Source organism: Fundulus heteroclitus, unplaced genomic scaffold (genome assembly GCF_011125445.2).
Source record: "Fundulus heteroclitus isolate FHET01 unplaced genomic scaffold, MU-UCD_Fhet_4.1 scaffold_39, whole genome shotgun sequence".
Classification (NCBI taxonomy): domain Eukaryota; kingdom Metazoa; phylum Chordata; class Actinopteri; order Cyprinodontiformes; family Fundulidae; genus Fundulus; species Fundulus heteroclitus.
Genome location: NW_023396803.1, coordinates 1,666,481 through 1,680,078, shown reverse-complemented (window position 1 = coordinate 1,680,078; position 13,598 = coordinate 1,666,481). Strand labels below are relative to the sequence as shown.

Below are 13,598 nucleotides of genomic sequence, written 5' to 3'. Positions count from 1 at the left end.
ACACAGGATTTCTGGCTGAGACTGAGCAGGAGTTGAACACTACGGACCGGCAACAAGAACAGAATGAGGTGGGTATATATAAAGGTGACAACAGGTGGAAACAAATCAGTGATAATTGCAGCCTGACAGGTGGAACCAATCAGGCTGCGCAGGGAAGAGAGAGAGGAAGGGAGGCTCAGCATGCCGCCTACAAGCTCCATCCTGACAGGTTCAACCTCAATGCAGTGTGGCATCATGCTAGCTCTACAGCAGGGATCCCCAACCTTTATGAAACTGAGAGGTACTTCATTGGTACCGTGTCATTCAAAAGGCTACCTGTTACTGACCTTTCAACAGAGGTCACCTTAACTTCCTTTAATATAAATATGTCTTTGATCGTTTTAAATGTATGTAAATACACATATTATGAAATTGGAAGAGCAACTGAATAAAATAACATTTTAAATGCAGCTCACTGGAGCTATTTTTTTAACAAGCTTGAGGGCACTACATATGGTCCTGATGTAAAGAGAAAATAAACTAAAGCCGTGAGAGTGCGTCAGCAACTACGTTGTCCTTACCACGAACATGCTGGATAGAGATATTAAAAGATTGAAGCCGCAGAGACCAGTTCATCAAACGGCGATTTTTATTTCACATGCGGTCCAGAAAAACTAAAGGATTATGGTCCTAAAAAATAACCACAGATCTGCTGGAACCGCCTACATACACTTCAAAATGTTCTAAAGCCAGGACCAATACCAGTGCGTCCTTTTTGAAAAGTTTCTTTGAAAAATAAGAAACCGGATGTTCCACCTCATCAGTACCATCCTGTAGAAGAACAGCTCCGACCCCCGAATCACATGCGTCCACAGCGCTTATCACCCAGAAAGTCTGGGTGACCCTAACCCTTTATTATATAATTTGCTTATGATTGAAATGATCACCTGATATAATATGCAACATAAAACAAATTATATAATATGACTACTGTATTTTGTAAGTGCATGACTAAAGGAGGAAAGCTGTATCAGACGGGTGGTGGTGGGAGGCGCCGATGATCGCATCCACCTCAAAAATATGTAGTTGCAAACCTGGTTAGTGTGAGCAGGAGCTTCATTGAGTATGTGTACAAATGCTTTTGGAGACATGTTATTGCAGTAATAACTATAAGTAACAAGACCTACCTTGAGATGTACCAGTGTCTATGCAATATTGGAGAACTGCTGTGGTGAAATGTATTGTATAGAAAGACTTTTGGGATCAAAAGTGAATCTGGGAAAAATTTCTGTTATCCTGCAAAACATAAATTCATGATCCGTTCCAGATGCATGTTGGTTTGGCTGAGCGGGGGGGGGGGGGGTGGTATGTTCAAAGGGGTGGGGCATGGGTGGGCTTGGAACCCGTTAATAATTGCTTGCAGTTCTAGTTGGGGTTCCAAATCCGCAGTGCAGAAAGAACGGGTTATGCAAGGCATAGCCGTTCGTCTGCTCTGTGAGCAAAGAACCCTATTGTTTTTCGTCTGTTTTTTCATCTTCTTCTTTGCTGATACGCGTTGTGCGGCCCATGCGGACCTGTAACGAATCGATTGAATCAGGTATCCAAGTACAGAACGTTCACCGCTACTCAAACCCAGAAATTCAGACCCCTCAACAACTAGGGGTCGCTATAACAAAGGACAATGTGTTTTGGCCTATAACCACCAAACTACTGGTCCCACACTCAAAAACTGCATATCACTTTGTTTATTAGATGGTTCTGCATCATAAAGGGAATTGGCACACCTTTCGTTTCCCAGCTACTTTTCGCGCTACATGGCTACGAAGGGTAAACCTTTCCTGTTAAACTCCTCCTACATTTTTTGTAGTAATGATTGAAACAAGTGGGCAGGGCCTATTTCCAAAAGTGTGAAAAAACAACTTGAAAACTAGAAGAATTTTCAAGGTCCATTAACATTTTTGTTTTAAGAAACGACACCCACTCACTAATAGGTGACCTAAACTGGATTAACAATAGTATTGGACTGTGGGGAGTCGTTTCCGGCTGACATTCATTGATAAATGCCGGATAAACTGCGCAAATTCAAGTACGACGGAAGTGCATCCACGCCAACGGCTAACTCCAGATCCATGAGGCAGCGTATTCCAGAAGACGAAGAAATACGACCTAAGAGCATGAATGAGGAGATAAAAGCTGACATTTTAGCCTCTATAAGGGGGAAAATTTCTTAAATAAAAGAGAGGAAATGAGGAGTGCCCTTTCTGAAGAGTTCACCACCCTCAGAGCTGATATCAACGCTGTGAGGGCTGAAATAGTCAGCAATGCCGCCGCTATCCGAGCAGAAATTTCCCCTTTAAAAACAGATATTGAGGATATGAAAGGTGGACTGTCTACGTGGTCTGGCGAGGTAAATACGCTGCAGACTACCATTGCCGAACTGCAGAATGAGCTGGCTAAAGTACGGGACAAGTGCGAGGACATGGAAGGGAGGATGAGGTGCGGAAACATTCGTATAGTCGGCGTTGAGGAGCAGCCAAACTCCGCTAGCCCCAAAGAAGTTTCAAAGATTCTCAAACAAGCGCTGCGTATGGATAGGGATGTGAAAGTCGACCACTCGCACCGAACGGCTGCACTGATCATTGCCAAGCTGCACTATGACGGAGACGTCGCTGACATTCTGAGGAGACCCAGAGACCGAGCCCCGCTGATGTACAACGGTAAAAGAATCGCAATCTTCCCGGATTACACCACCAGCGTTGCCAAGGTGCGCGCCGCTTTCTCGGATGTGCGGAAAGCTTTACGGGGACGTAGTGATGTACGTTTTGGATTACTCTATCCAGCAAGATCCAAAATTACATACAAGGGGGACAGTAAAGAGTTTCAGGATTCCACGAAGGCCATGAAATACATAAAGTAGACCATCCTCGATGCAGCCACTGGAACTGAAATGTAAGATGAACTCTAATCTCTATTGATGCTCAAAGGTTAACTTTGAATATGATGGACAACTGTTCTTTTCTTACTTGGTCTGTCTGCTGGAAATGTGCCCAGCTTTACCACTTCTAATTAACTTGTATTTGTATTTGGGAATCACAATTAGGTCTGCCTTATAATTGCAGTATGTATTAATATTACTAAAAAACACAGTGTTGTTAAAGTACATACATTTATGCTCACCTGCAGGAGCCTGAACTCCTACACTCTAATCTCTCTTTTTTTGTTGTTGTTGTTTGTGCTCACATCCCAACTCTTGGGGTGTGCTCTTTGCTGCTTATTATAGTGGCCAGAGACTTAAACCTACTACACTGCACCATGTATGCAATACTTTTCCGAAATACTTGTTGTGTTTTCTGCGTTCTGATCCTCTTGTTTCCCGAGGATCTTGTTTCATCCAAAAAACAACAACAGAGCACTTGTATCTCAGTTCATGCTTGAAAATATTGCACAGCAACCATTCATATTTTTTATTTTATTTCATCACCTTAGCTTTCAGCATCCATCTTACTCAAATGTCTGGTACCGTCCATCAGTTGACCGTCTCTGCCTCCAACACAGCTTGGCATTATCATAAACTTTTTTTAAATTTGCCATGAATACATTAACAGTAACAAGTTATAATGTGAAGGGTTTGCATAGTCCAATCAAAAGAAAGAATTGTTGCAACTTAGACAATCAAAGTGTCACGTTGCACTTTTACAGGAAACACACTTATCAGATACGGAACACACAAAAAGTCTTGGGCTGACAAAATTTACTAAGCCTCACATGGTTCTGGTAGGAAAAGGGGCGTTGCTATATTAATACATAGGCAAATAAATTTTATTGAAACGTTAGTACATAAAGACAGAGAGGGTAGATTTATATTAGTAAATGGGACAATTGATGGAACAGCCATTTCCTTTATAAATGTTTATGCTCACAATGAAGATGCACCAGGGTTTATTAAGTCAGTTTTTAACAGGATTGCAGAATACTGCTCTGGCCTCCTAATTATGGGGGGTGATTTTAATTGTGTAATGTCAAATTTAGATAGACAGTCTGCTTCTCAGACCTCTTTCCCAAAGATGGGTAAAATACTCACAAATCTATTGGCGGAAACTGGATTGGTGGATGTGTGGCAATCCAAATTCCCAAAGGAGAGACATTTTAAATTTTATTCAAGCTGGCATGCATTTTATAGACTATTTTTTTTATTGCCAAATCCGAGCTACACAGAATTGAAGATATCACAATATTGCCCATCTCTATCTCTGATTACGCACCCATTGTGCTCCAGTGGAATATAGGCTTGAAGCCATCTTTTAAGCAATGGAGATTTAACGCCTCTCTTCTTAACGACAAGGAGGCAATTGCTTTTATTACATCAGAGTTTATGAATTATCTAGACATCAATAACACTCCTGAAACATCTCCTATTATGCTGTGGGATTGTGCTAAGGCCTATTTAAGAGGAGTGATCATCGCCTACACAACAGCAAAAAAAAGACAAAAAGCAGCTAAACAGAAAGAATTAGAGGACAAAATTAAAGATCTGGAACTTCAACATAAAAAGAGTAGGGCACCCAGGATTCTGAACGATTTGAAAAAGACTCGCAGAGACCTCCAAGATCTACTATCAGAAAAGATTGAGGGCAACCTCCGCTTTGCCAAACAGCAGTATTATGAGCATGGAAACAGAGCAGGAAGACTCCTGGCCTTCCGACTCAAATAACAAGTCGTCAAATGTAGTTCAAAAGCCAAAATTGGGTTATAAATCAGTACAAAAACCAAAAGAAATAACCGGGGCATTTGCAGAATTTTACAAAGTCCTATACAGAGAAACAGACACCTGTAGAGATGAAGATAAAATTGTAAATTATCTAAAAAATATAAATGCTTCTGAATTGCCTGATACAATAGCTCAAGAAGGAGAAATTAGAAAAGTTATTTTATCCCTCAAAAATAATAAGTGTCCTGGCCCGGATAGTTTTATAAATGAATTCTATTAACATTTCATAGATACTGTAACTTCTCTTTTACCGGAAGCATATTCCCATTCCCTAGAGGCTAAGGAAATGGCACCCTCCTGGTCTGATGCAGTAATTGTTGTTTTGCACAAAGAAGGAAAAGACCCCACAGACTGTGGATTATATAGACCGTTATCAATGCTTAATGGAGACATGCGACAGTCCACATCCCTTAACTCTTAAGTGATTGTTACCAAATGTCTATCAGGGAATACTTGAAAATTGTTATCTTGTGTCAAACTGAATGGTTTAGCACCACAATACAAGCATCCAGTCAATTTTTCAACATCCCACAGTTCTTAATACTTCTAGTTCAAACATACTTGAAGTAAATTACAATGATTATTGTTCATTTACATTAAACTAAACAGTAGACATTTTAAACCTGATTTACATCTGAGTCATTTAGCTTTAGGCTGTACAGATATTACTGTACAAAAGATAATCCCCGTATATGCAAATTCCTACATTGAGCGAGGTTCTTGAACGCACCACATGTGTCACATCCAAAGCAGAGCAGACATTGCAGTGATATGCAGTGTGTTGTCCATAGAACTGTAAGTTATCAAGCTTTACGTTGTATTATACTCTTTTTGGGGTCATGTTAACCCCTCGGCTTTATTGAGAACTCAGTAGTTTCTCCGTTGTTTGTAGTATGGCGACTAGTTACCTACAATTGAGTAACTTGATGTTAGCAGCTGTTCAGCACAGGGCTGCCAACTTTTCACAAACCTTGGAGTGACATTTTGCAAGAGGTTGGACAGGCACTCAGTGCCGCACCCATGTCAGGATTGAATTGCAAGGCAATGAGGACAGGCACAACTTAAATGTACTGTACAGAAATAATTTGAAAATTCTGTTCAATTATTAATCCATGCAGTTTAACTAAAATAAACAATGGGGCACAAATAAGTTATTTCTGGATTACTGGCAATAATACAGGAACCAGTGATCCCCTGCAAACCATACTATATTAATAAATATTAATATTTTCCCGTAACAGTCCCAAAGAGGGAAAATTTGTTTTCTGCTTTTAAACCAACCCCTTAGGGAGCAGTATGCTGCCAAGACTCTGTGGCGCATGGGAAGTGGATCTAAATTGATTAACTTATGAAAAATAATCATTAGCAGGCTTTATTTGGGAAATTAAGAAAAAAGGGAAACAAGTTGAAAGATTTTTGTGTATTATGTGAGAATAATGTTTTAAGGTTCTATGATCATCAAACTTATGCTATATTTAAGGTAGTATATTTTAGTTCATGGAATTGAGTATGAAAGTGTGTATATTGTTGAACTTAACTGTCATGAAAATATTGGCTCATGTTTTCCAATCCACTGGAGCCCAAGCCAGTAGCTCTCCCTGGCCCATCCACCACCAACACTTAGCCTACTAATCCTCCAGCCTGGAGCTCCAGACACCCAGGGCCCTCCCCGGTCCCTCTCACCCGGGAAGGGCCTCCATCCCTGGGCCTAATCTCAACCAACACCCAGCCTGGAGCTCCAGACACCCAGGGCCCTGCCCAGTCCCTCTCACCCGGGAAGGGCCTCCGTCCCTGGGCCTAAACTTAACCAACACCCAGCCTGGAGCTCCAGACACCCAGGGCCCTGCCCAGTCCCTCTTACCCGGGAAGGGCCTCCATCCATGGGCCTATACTTAACCAACACCCAGCCTGGAGCTCCAGACACCCAGGGCCCTCCCCGGTCCCTCTCACCCGGGAAGGGCCTCCATCCCTGGGCCTAATCTCAACCAACACCCAGCCTGGAGCTCCAGACACCCAGGGCCCTGCCCAGTCCCTCTCACCCGGGAAGGGCCTCCGTCCCTGGGCCTAAACTTAACCAACACCCAGCCTGGAGCTCCAGACACCCAGGGCCCTGCCCAGTCCCTCTTACCCGGGAAGGGCCTCCATCCATGGGCCTATACTTAACCAACACCCAGCCTGGAGCTCCAGACACCCAGGGCCCTCCCCGGTCCCTCTCACCCGGGAAGGGCCTCCATCCCTGGGCCTAATCTCAACCAACACCCAGCCTGGAGCTCCAGACACCCAGGGCCCTGCCAGTCCCTCTCACCCGGGAAGGGCCTCCATCCCCGGGCCTATATTTAACCAACACCCAGCCTGGAGCTCCAGACCCAGGGCCCTTCCCGGTCCCTCTCACCCGGGAAGGGCCTCCATCCCTGGGCCTAATCTCAACCAATACCCAGCCTACCAATCCTCCAGCCTGGAGCTCCAAGATGGCATTTTGCTATTTAAGAAGATTTGCTGATGCACCCAGATGGCAATGGTCTTCACAAAACTCAGTTCCTATAAACCTGCGGAAGGGGTTTTTTGGTGTAAGGCCCAGGATGATCCAAGATGGCAGCTTAAAAACTATACAAGTTACTTTTGTAACCTTTTTTTATTCAGTGGAGTTCATGGAGAAGTACTGGTTACACTTGATGGGGTCCATTGGGTCCAAAAAACACGTGGAAAACCAGAAGTCTAAATTGGGACGGGTAATGTCCTTCCTTAGATTTCTGAACAAGGGAAGGACAGTACTCCCCAATTGGACTTTTCTGCAGGACATTGATCGAGTTCACCAGTAAGTATCTCTCTGATGCATGTTTGTTTGTGTATGTGTTCATGTTGAAGTTAAAACATTTCTTTCTGAGCAGGTGGCCAGCGAAGCTCCTCAGAGAGGGGAAGGCAGAAAACACCACTAGGAATTACCTCCTGAATGTGGTGGAGTTCGCAGGTTACTTTCGGGACACGCCACCAACCACCTCGCCTGTGTCCGCTGATATTAAACAGCTTAAAAAAGAGGTCAACGTCCGCCAGATGTTGGTCAAAAAGCGTAAGATCAGAAGGGTGATTGCCAAGGAGGACCTCAGGAGGTCTCAGAGGCAGGCGTGCCGGAAAATCCCCCAACTGCTCGGTATGACTTTTTTAAAATTCTACTATGTTCAGGTACTTACCTGAGTGCCTGTCATTTAGAATCATTCACAGATGATCTTGAATGGCAGCATCATGTCTACCATCCAGGATCATTTACAGATGATCCTAAATGACATCTTCATTTCTATCATTTAGGATCATTTACAGATAATCCTAAATGGCAGTCACTTATTTAGTCACTTACCTGAGTCTTAATTTATGTTTTTGCAGACACCATCCAGACTGACCACAGCTCACTGAACATACGCCGGTTCTATGGCTACTTTAGCGTATACCTCGTCAGTATATATGGCCATAGAACCGGCGTATTGACCAACATGACCCTGGCCGAAGTGGACGAGGCGCGAGTTGACGCCAGGACCGCAGAGCAGGGCTTTGTCATAAATTTAAGCATAATGATGTTGTGCCTGCCATTTAAGATCGTTTACAGATGATCTTAAATGGTAGACATGAAGCTGTTATTTAGGATAATTCACAGATGACCCTGCATGGCAGGCAACTTACCCTCTCCTTTGGAACTACAGGTAAAGGAGCACAAAACAAATCGGGCTTTTGGGCCGGCCCAAGTGTACCTCACAGTGGAGGAGTTTGGATGGCTGGAACAGTGGCTCCAAATAAGGGAAACCCTTCAGCCATCCACTGACCTGGTTTTTTTCAACGAAAACTACCAGAAGATCCAGAACCTACAACAACACCTCCAGAGCGCATGGGCAGAAATGGGGTTCTCAGGTTCCCCCACATTTACAGACTTTAGAACCTCAATAACAACATATGTAAGTAATCATGTCAGTTTTTTACTGTGAAAACTTTAAATTAAAGTGAAGTATGTGACACTTTCTATTATCTTTAAAGGCTGGAGATGCATTGTCCCCGGGAACCCGGACGAAGGTCAGCAAAATGATGTGCCATGATACTGCCCTAGCAGAGAAATTCTATGCCATGCACCAGACAGCTCAACAGCTGTCTGAGCTGCGTAAAAGGTTTCAGGAGGCTACGGACCCGGTAGTCTCAGGTCCCGGGAAAGTGGCGGAGCCTGTCATCCTGGAGTCTTCCAGCGACGAGGGAGAAGGCGAGGGTCCTGTGAAGAAGAAGAGGGTAAGTCTTTTCATTTTAAAATATGTGCCTGCTCCAAAATGACAGGTACTTTATGTCTGCCATGTAGGATCATGTGTGCCTCCTCTTAAATGACAGGTACTTACCTTCCTGTCATTTAGGAGCTGGCACACATGATCCTACATGGCAGATGTAAAGTACCTGCCATCTAGGAACATTCACAGATGATCTGAAATGGCAGACATTTAAACGTCCTTGTCCTTGTTATATTTCAGAGAGTAGCACCCAGGGTTGGTTCCAGAGTCCACGGAGGCCCAGGCAGAGTCCACGGAGGCCCAGGCAGAGTCCACGGAGGCCCAGGCAGAGTCCCCGGAGGCCCAGGATGAGTCCCCGGAGGCCCAGGATGAGTCCCAGGACGAGTCCCAGGACGAGTCCCAGGACACACAGAGGAAAATGGGCCGACAAAGTCTGTCATTCACACCAAAAAGAAGCCCCTTAATGCTATACAGGTTGCGGGAGCGACAGCGGCGGAGCACACCGCGTGTGTTTCGCCTGAGGGCCAGACAAAGAAAGTTCCAATAATTATTTATTTATTGTTCTTTGTCCGTCCGTCCGTCTTCTTCCGCTTATCCGGGGTCGGGTCGCGGGGGTAGCAGCTTCAGTAGGGAGGCCCAGACGTCCCTCTCCCCAGCCACTTGGGCCAGCTCCTCAGGAGGAATCCCAAGGCGTTCCCAGGCCAGCCGGGAGACATAGTCCCTCCAGCGTGTCCTGGGTCTTCCCCTGGGCCTCCTCCCGGTGGGGCGTGCCCGGAACACCTCACCAGGGAGGCGTCCAGGAGGCATCCTGACCAGATGCCCAAGCCACCTCAACTGGCTCCTCTCAACGTGGAGGAGCAGCGGCTCTACTCTGAGTCCTCCCCGGATGACTGAGCTCCTCACCCTATCTCTAAGGGAGAGCCCAGACACACTACGGAGAAAACTCATTTCAGCCGCTTGTATCCGGGATCTCGTTCTTTCGGTCACGACCCAAAGCTCGTGACCATAGATGAGGGTAGGAACGTAGATCGACCGGTAAATCGAGAGCTTCGCCTTTTGGCTCAGCTCTCTCTTCACCACAACGGATCGGTACAGCGTATTGTTCTTTGTAATATAGTTATTTAATTCTTGATAATGGTGTTATATTTTTGTAAATAAATGTAAATATTGTTTAAGAAATGTCTCACTTCATTATTTAAGCCGCACTTTTTGCCTTGGAGTGGCATGCATAGTTTCTATAGGTGACGGGTAGATTCATAGATCATCACAAATGGCAGGTACTTAAGGACTGAGTGGCTTTCATGTAGGAACATGTATGCCTGCTCCTAAATGATAAGAATGTAAGTAAGTGCATGTCAAATACTTACTTACATTCTTGTCATTTAGGAGCAGGCACACATGATCTTACATACCAGTCACCAGTACCTGCCATTTGTGATAATTTATAGATGATCCAAAATGGCAGGAACTTAAGGGATGAGGTCCAATGGGGTGCTCAGCCATCCTCCATGCGGGCCAAGGGTGCCCTTGTTCTGGGTAAATAAGCTCCATGGGTGGCCCCTGGTTCTCTGGAGCTCCATGGTGGTTTTGGAGAACCAGGGGCTGCTCCATGGAGATTGATGCGGGCTTATGGTGCTCCATTCCTGGGTAAATAAGCTCCATGGGTGGCCCCTGGTTCCTTGGAGGTCCAAAGGGGATGTCAGCCCACCTCCATGTGGGCAAAGGGAGCTCTGTTCCTGGGTGAAGAAACTGCATGTGTCACCTGGTTCCCCTGATCCTAAATGGCAGTTGCCTAATGGGTGATTGTCTTTAATATGGGATGATGTGTGCCTGCTCTTAAATGATAGGTACATAGGTAAGTACATGCCATTTAAGATTGTTCATAGATTATCCTAAATGGCAGGTACTTACCACACCCATGCGGGGAAAGGGAGGTCTGTACCTGGGTATAAAAGCTCCATGTGGGCCACTGGAGGTCCAGTGTGGAGGTCCAATCCAAGTTCATGCAGCCCTGCAAGGTCCTCCTTAACTCCAGCCTGGTACTTAGGAGACCCACAATGGAGCCCTGCACCTGAGCCCGCTACCAGCAACCAGCCCAAGGAACCACCATGCCACCTTGGATCATCCATGCCACTCTGGACCCTGACTGGAACACCTCCATAACCTGCACCTCCATCCGAACCATGGTCCCAAATCTTAAGCAGCCCCCCACGGTTATAAATCAATAAACCAAACGACAAAGTCCTCGTGCCCCTGGTATGGCTGCAAAGTATCCTCATATGGCACATATCATATTGACAAAGATAGCCAGATGGCAAGTGCAATGTCATTTTGGTTAATATGCAGGTGATCCAAGATGGCAGGTGCTTAGGAGCGTGGAGACTAAGTGTCTGTGCCTATGGTATGGTTGAGCTCCAGCAGGACAATGGGAGAACCTGCTGCTGGAGGCCAAGCATGACGCCCTCTCCTCAGGCTAGTCTTCTTGCCATTTTGGAGGGTTAGTTGAGTCATGGATTACCCCAAGATGGCATCTTGTCATTTAGGATGATTCAGATAATCCCGGATGGCATCTTGTCATTTAAGTTCATTCAGATAACCCCAGATGGCAGCACGTGCCATTGTAGAGGATTCAGATGATCTCAGATGGTACAAAAATGCCATTTGGGTGGATTCAGATAACACTATGCCATCTGGTGGAAGCTATCGGTATTACAACAAAGGTTGCCGTCTAGGGTCACTAACTAACCGTTTTTCGGTGAACTTTGACCTGTTTGAGGGGCTGCACCGGGTCAAGGGTGGGTGTGAAAAATTGTTAGGGTAGGTCATATGGGTAATGAGGGATGGGGCTATTTTTTGAGCCACGCCCCGTGACCCTGTGACCTTCGGTTAGCCCACCAGAAATTTTCAAAAAAGGGCCAAAAATCCTCCGAAATGTACAAGAAAACGGTGCTCACCCTACTTAGGGTTATCACATTCTGTGTCAACAAGAGTTAAAATCACCCACTATAATAACCTTGTCAGTGTTTGTCACCAAATCAGCTAGTCTGACAACTGATCCAAAAACTGAGTGTAAGGGCCTGGTGGACGATACAAAACAACAAACAGAAGAGGTTTTATTGCTTTGCAATTTGGATCTACTTAATAAATCAGACTGAAAGATGGTTGCCAATCCTCCTCCTCTTCCCACAGATCTGGGAATGTGGAAATTTGCATAATTGGAGGGAGTTGACTCATTTATACTAACGTAGTCCTCTTGTAGTCAGGTTTCTGTGAGACAAAATAGATCAATCTATTTATCAGAAGTCAATTCATTAACTAACAAAGTCTTTGGAGGGAGGGACCTTATATTTAATAGACCACATTTAATTGTTTTATTTTTTGACTCAAGGTGAGCCGTATTGATTTTTATTAGATATTTATGATTTGCTCCTTTTAGATCAGTTTTTGATCTGTTAAGTTTTGGCCGTGGGAAAGACACCGTCTGAATGGGATAATGGGTGGGTAACAGTACAGAAGCTGCAAAGAGGTGTGTTAAACTACGGCTCTGCTTCCTGGTCTGGACCCTGGGTTGTCAGCATTTAGGAGAACTAATAAATCCAGCCAGATTCCTAGAAAGAAGGGCTGCACCATACAAAGTGGGATGGATGCCGTCTCTCCGGATCAGACCAGGTTTTCCCCAGAAAGTTTGGCAGTTATCAATGTAGCCCACGTCGTTTTCAGGACACCACCTATACAACCAGTGGTTGAATGATGACATGCGTCTAAACAAGTCATCACTGCTCAGATCAGGCAGGGGACCAGAGAAAATTACAGAGTCCGACATTGTTTTAGCAAAGTTACACACCGAAGCAACACCAACTTTAGTGACCTCCGATCGGCGTGACTGGGTGTCATTACCGCCAGCATGAATAACAATCTTACTGTATTTATGCTTATCCTTAGCCAGCAGTTTCAGGTAAGATTCGATGTCGCCCGTTCTGGCCCCTGGCAGGCATTTAACTATGGTCCCTAGTGTCTCTAGTGCTACGTTTCTTACTATTGAGCTCCCAATAATCAGGGTCGGCTTCTCAGCGGGTGGGGAAAATTTGCTAGAAACGCAGATGGGTTGGTGGTGACCTGGGGGCTGAAATCTAGAGCTATGTTTCCTACGAACCGTCACTCAGCCGGCCTGGTTACCCGGCTGCACGGGTGCTTCTGGAGGACCACTACATAAAGTAACCCTATGTGGCTCCGCGCTAGCAAAGGGGCGGCTATCAGCGGGTTTTTCCATAGCACGGAGCTGGGTCTCCAATTCTGACACCCTCGCCTCCAAACCTACAAAAACACTACATTTATTACAAGTACCATTATCACTAAAGGAGGCAGAGGAATAACCAAACATCTGACACAGAGAGCAGGAGATAGGGGGAGACAGAGACGGAGAAGCTGAAGTAATAGTAGGAGAAGAACCCATTGTGAAGCTAAAGCTGGGCTAGCACCATTTTACCACGCCAAAAAAGCAAACCGTGTAAAACACGAGGAGTTCCCAAGCACGAAATGCAGCAACAGAGAATGTTTTAAAAGTGCTTATGTGTTAAAAACAGATGTTACAGCAA

The 13,598-nt window shown here is 45.1% G+C and overlaps 1 protein-coding gene across 2 annotated transcripts; it reads left to right on the top strand.

The window, feature by feature from the left end:
• The first annotated feature begins 53 nt into the window (after positions 1-53).
• On the top strand, positions 54-9,619 carry LOC110367608. 2 transcript variants are annotated; one of them, XM_036130896.1, is made up of 5 exons: positions 54-68; positions 7,636-7,895; positions 8,126-8,688; positions 8,768-9,010; positions 9,244-9,619. In XM_036130896.1, the coding sequence occupies exons 3-5, from the start codon at positions 8,404-8,406 to the stop codon at positions 9,352-9,354; spliced, it is 639 nt and encodes a 212-aa protein (XP_035986789.1). In that variant the 5' UTR covers positions 54-68; positions 7,636-7,895; positions 8,126-8,403; the 3' UTR covers positions 9,355-9,619. The 2 variants fall into 2 exon arrangements, 1 of the variants encoding a protein (XP_035986789.1); XR_002427588.2 differs by lacking the exon at positions 54-68 and adding an exon at positions 6,985-7,562.
• Positions 9,620-13,598: the final 3,979 nt, after the last annotated feature.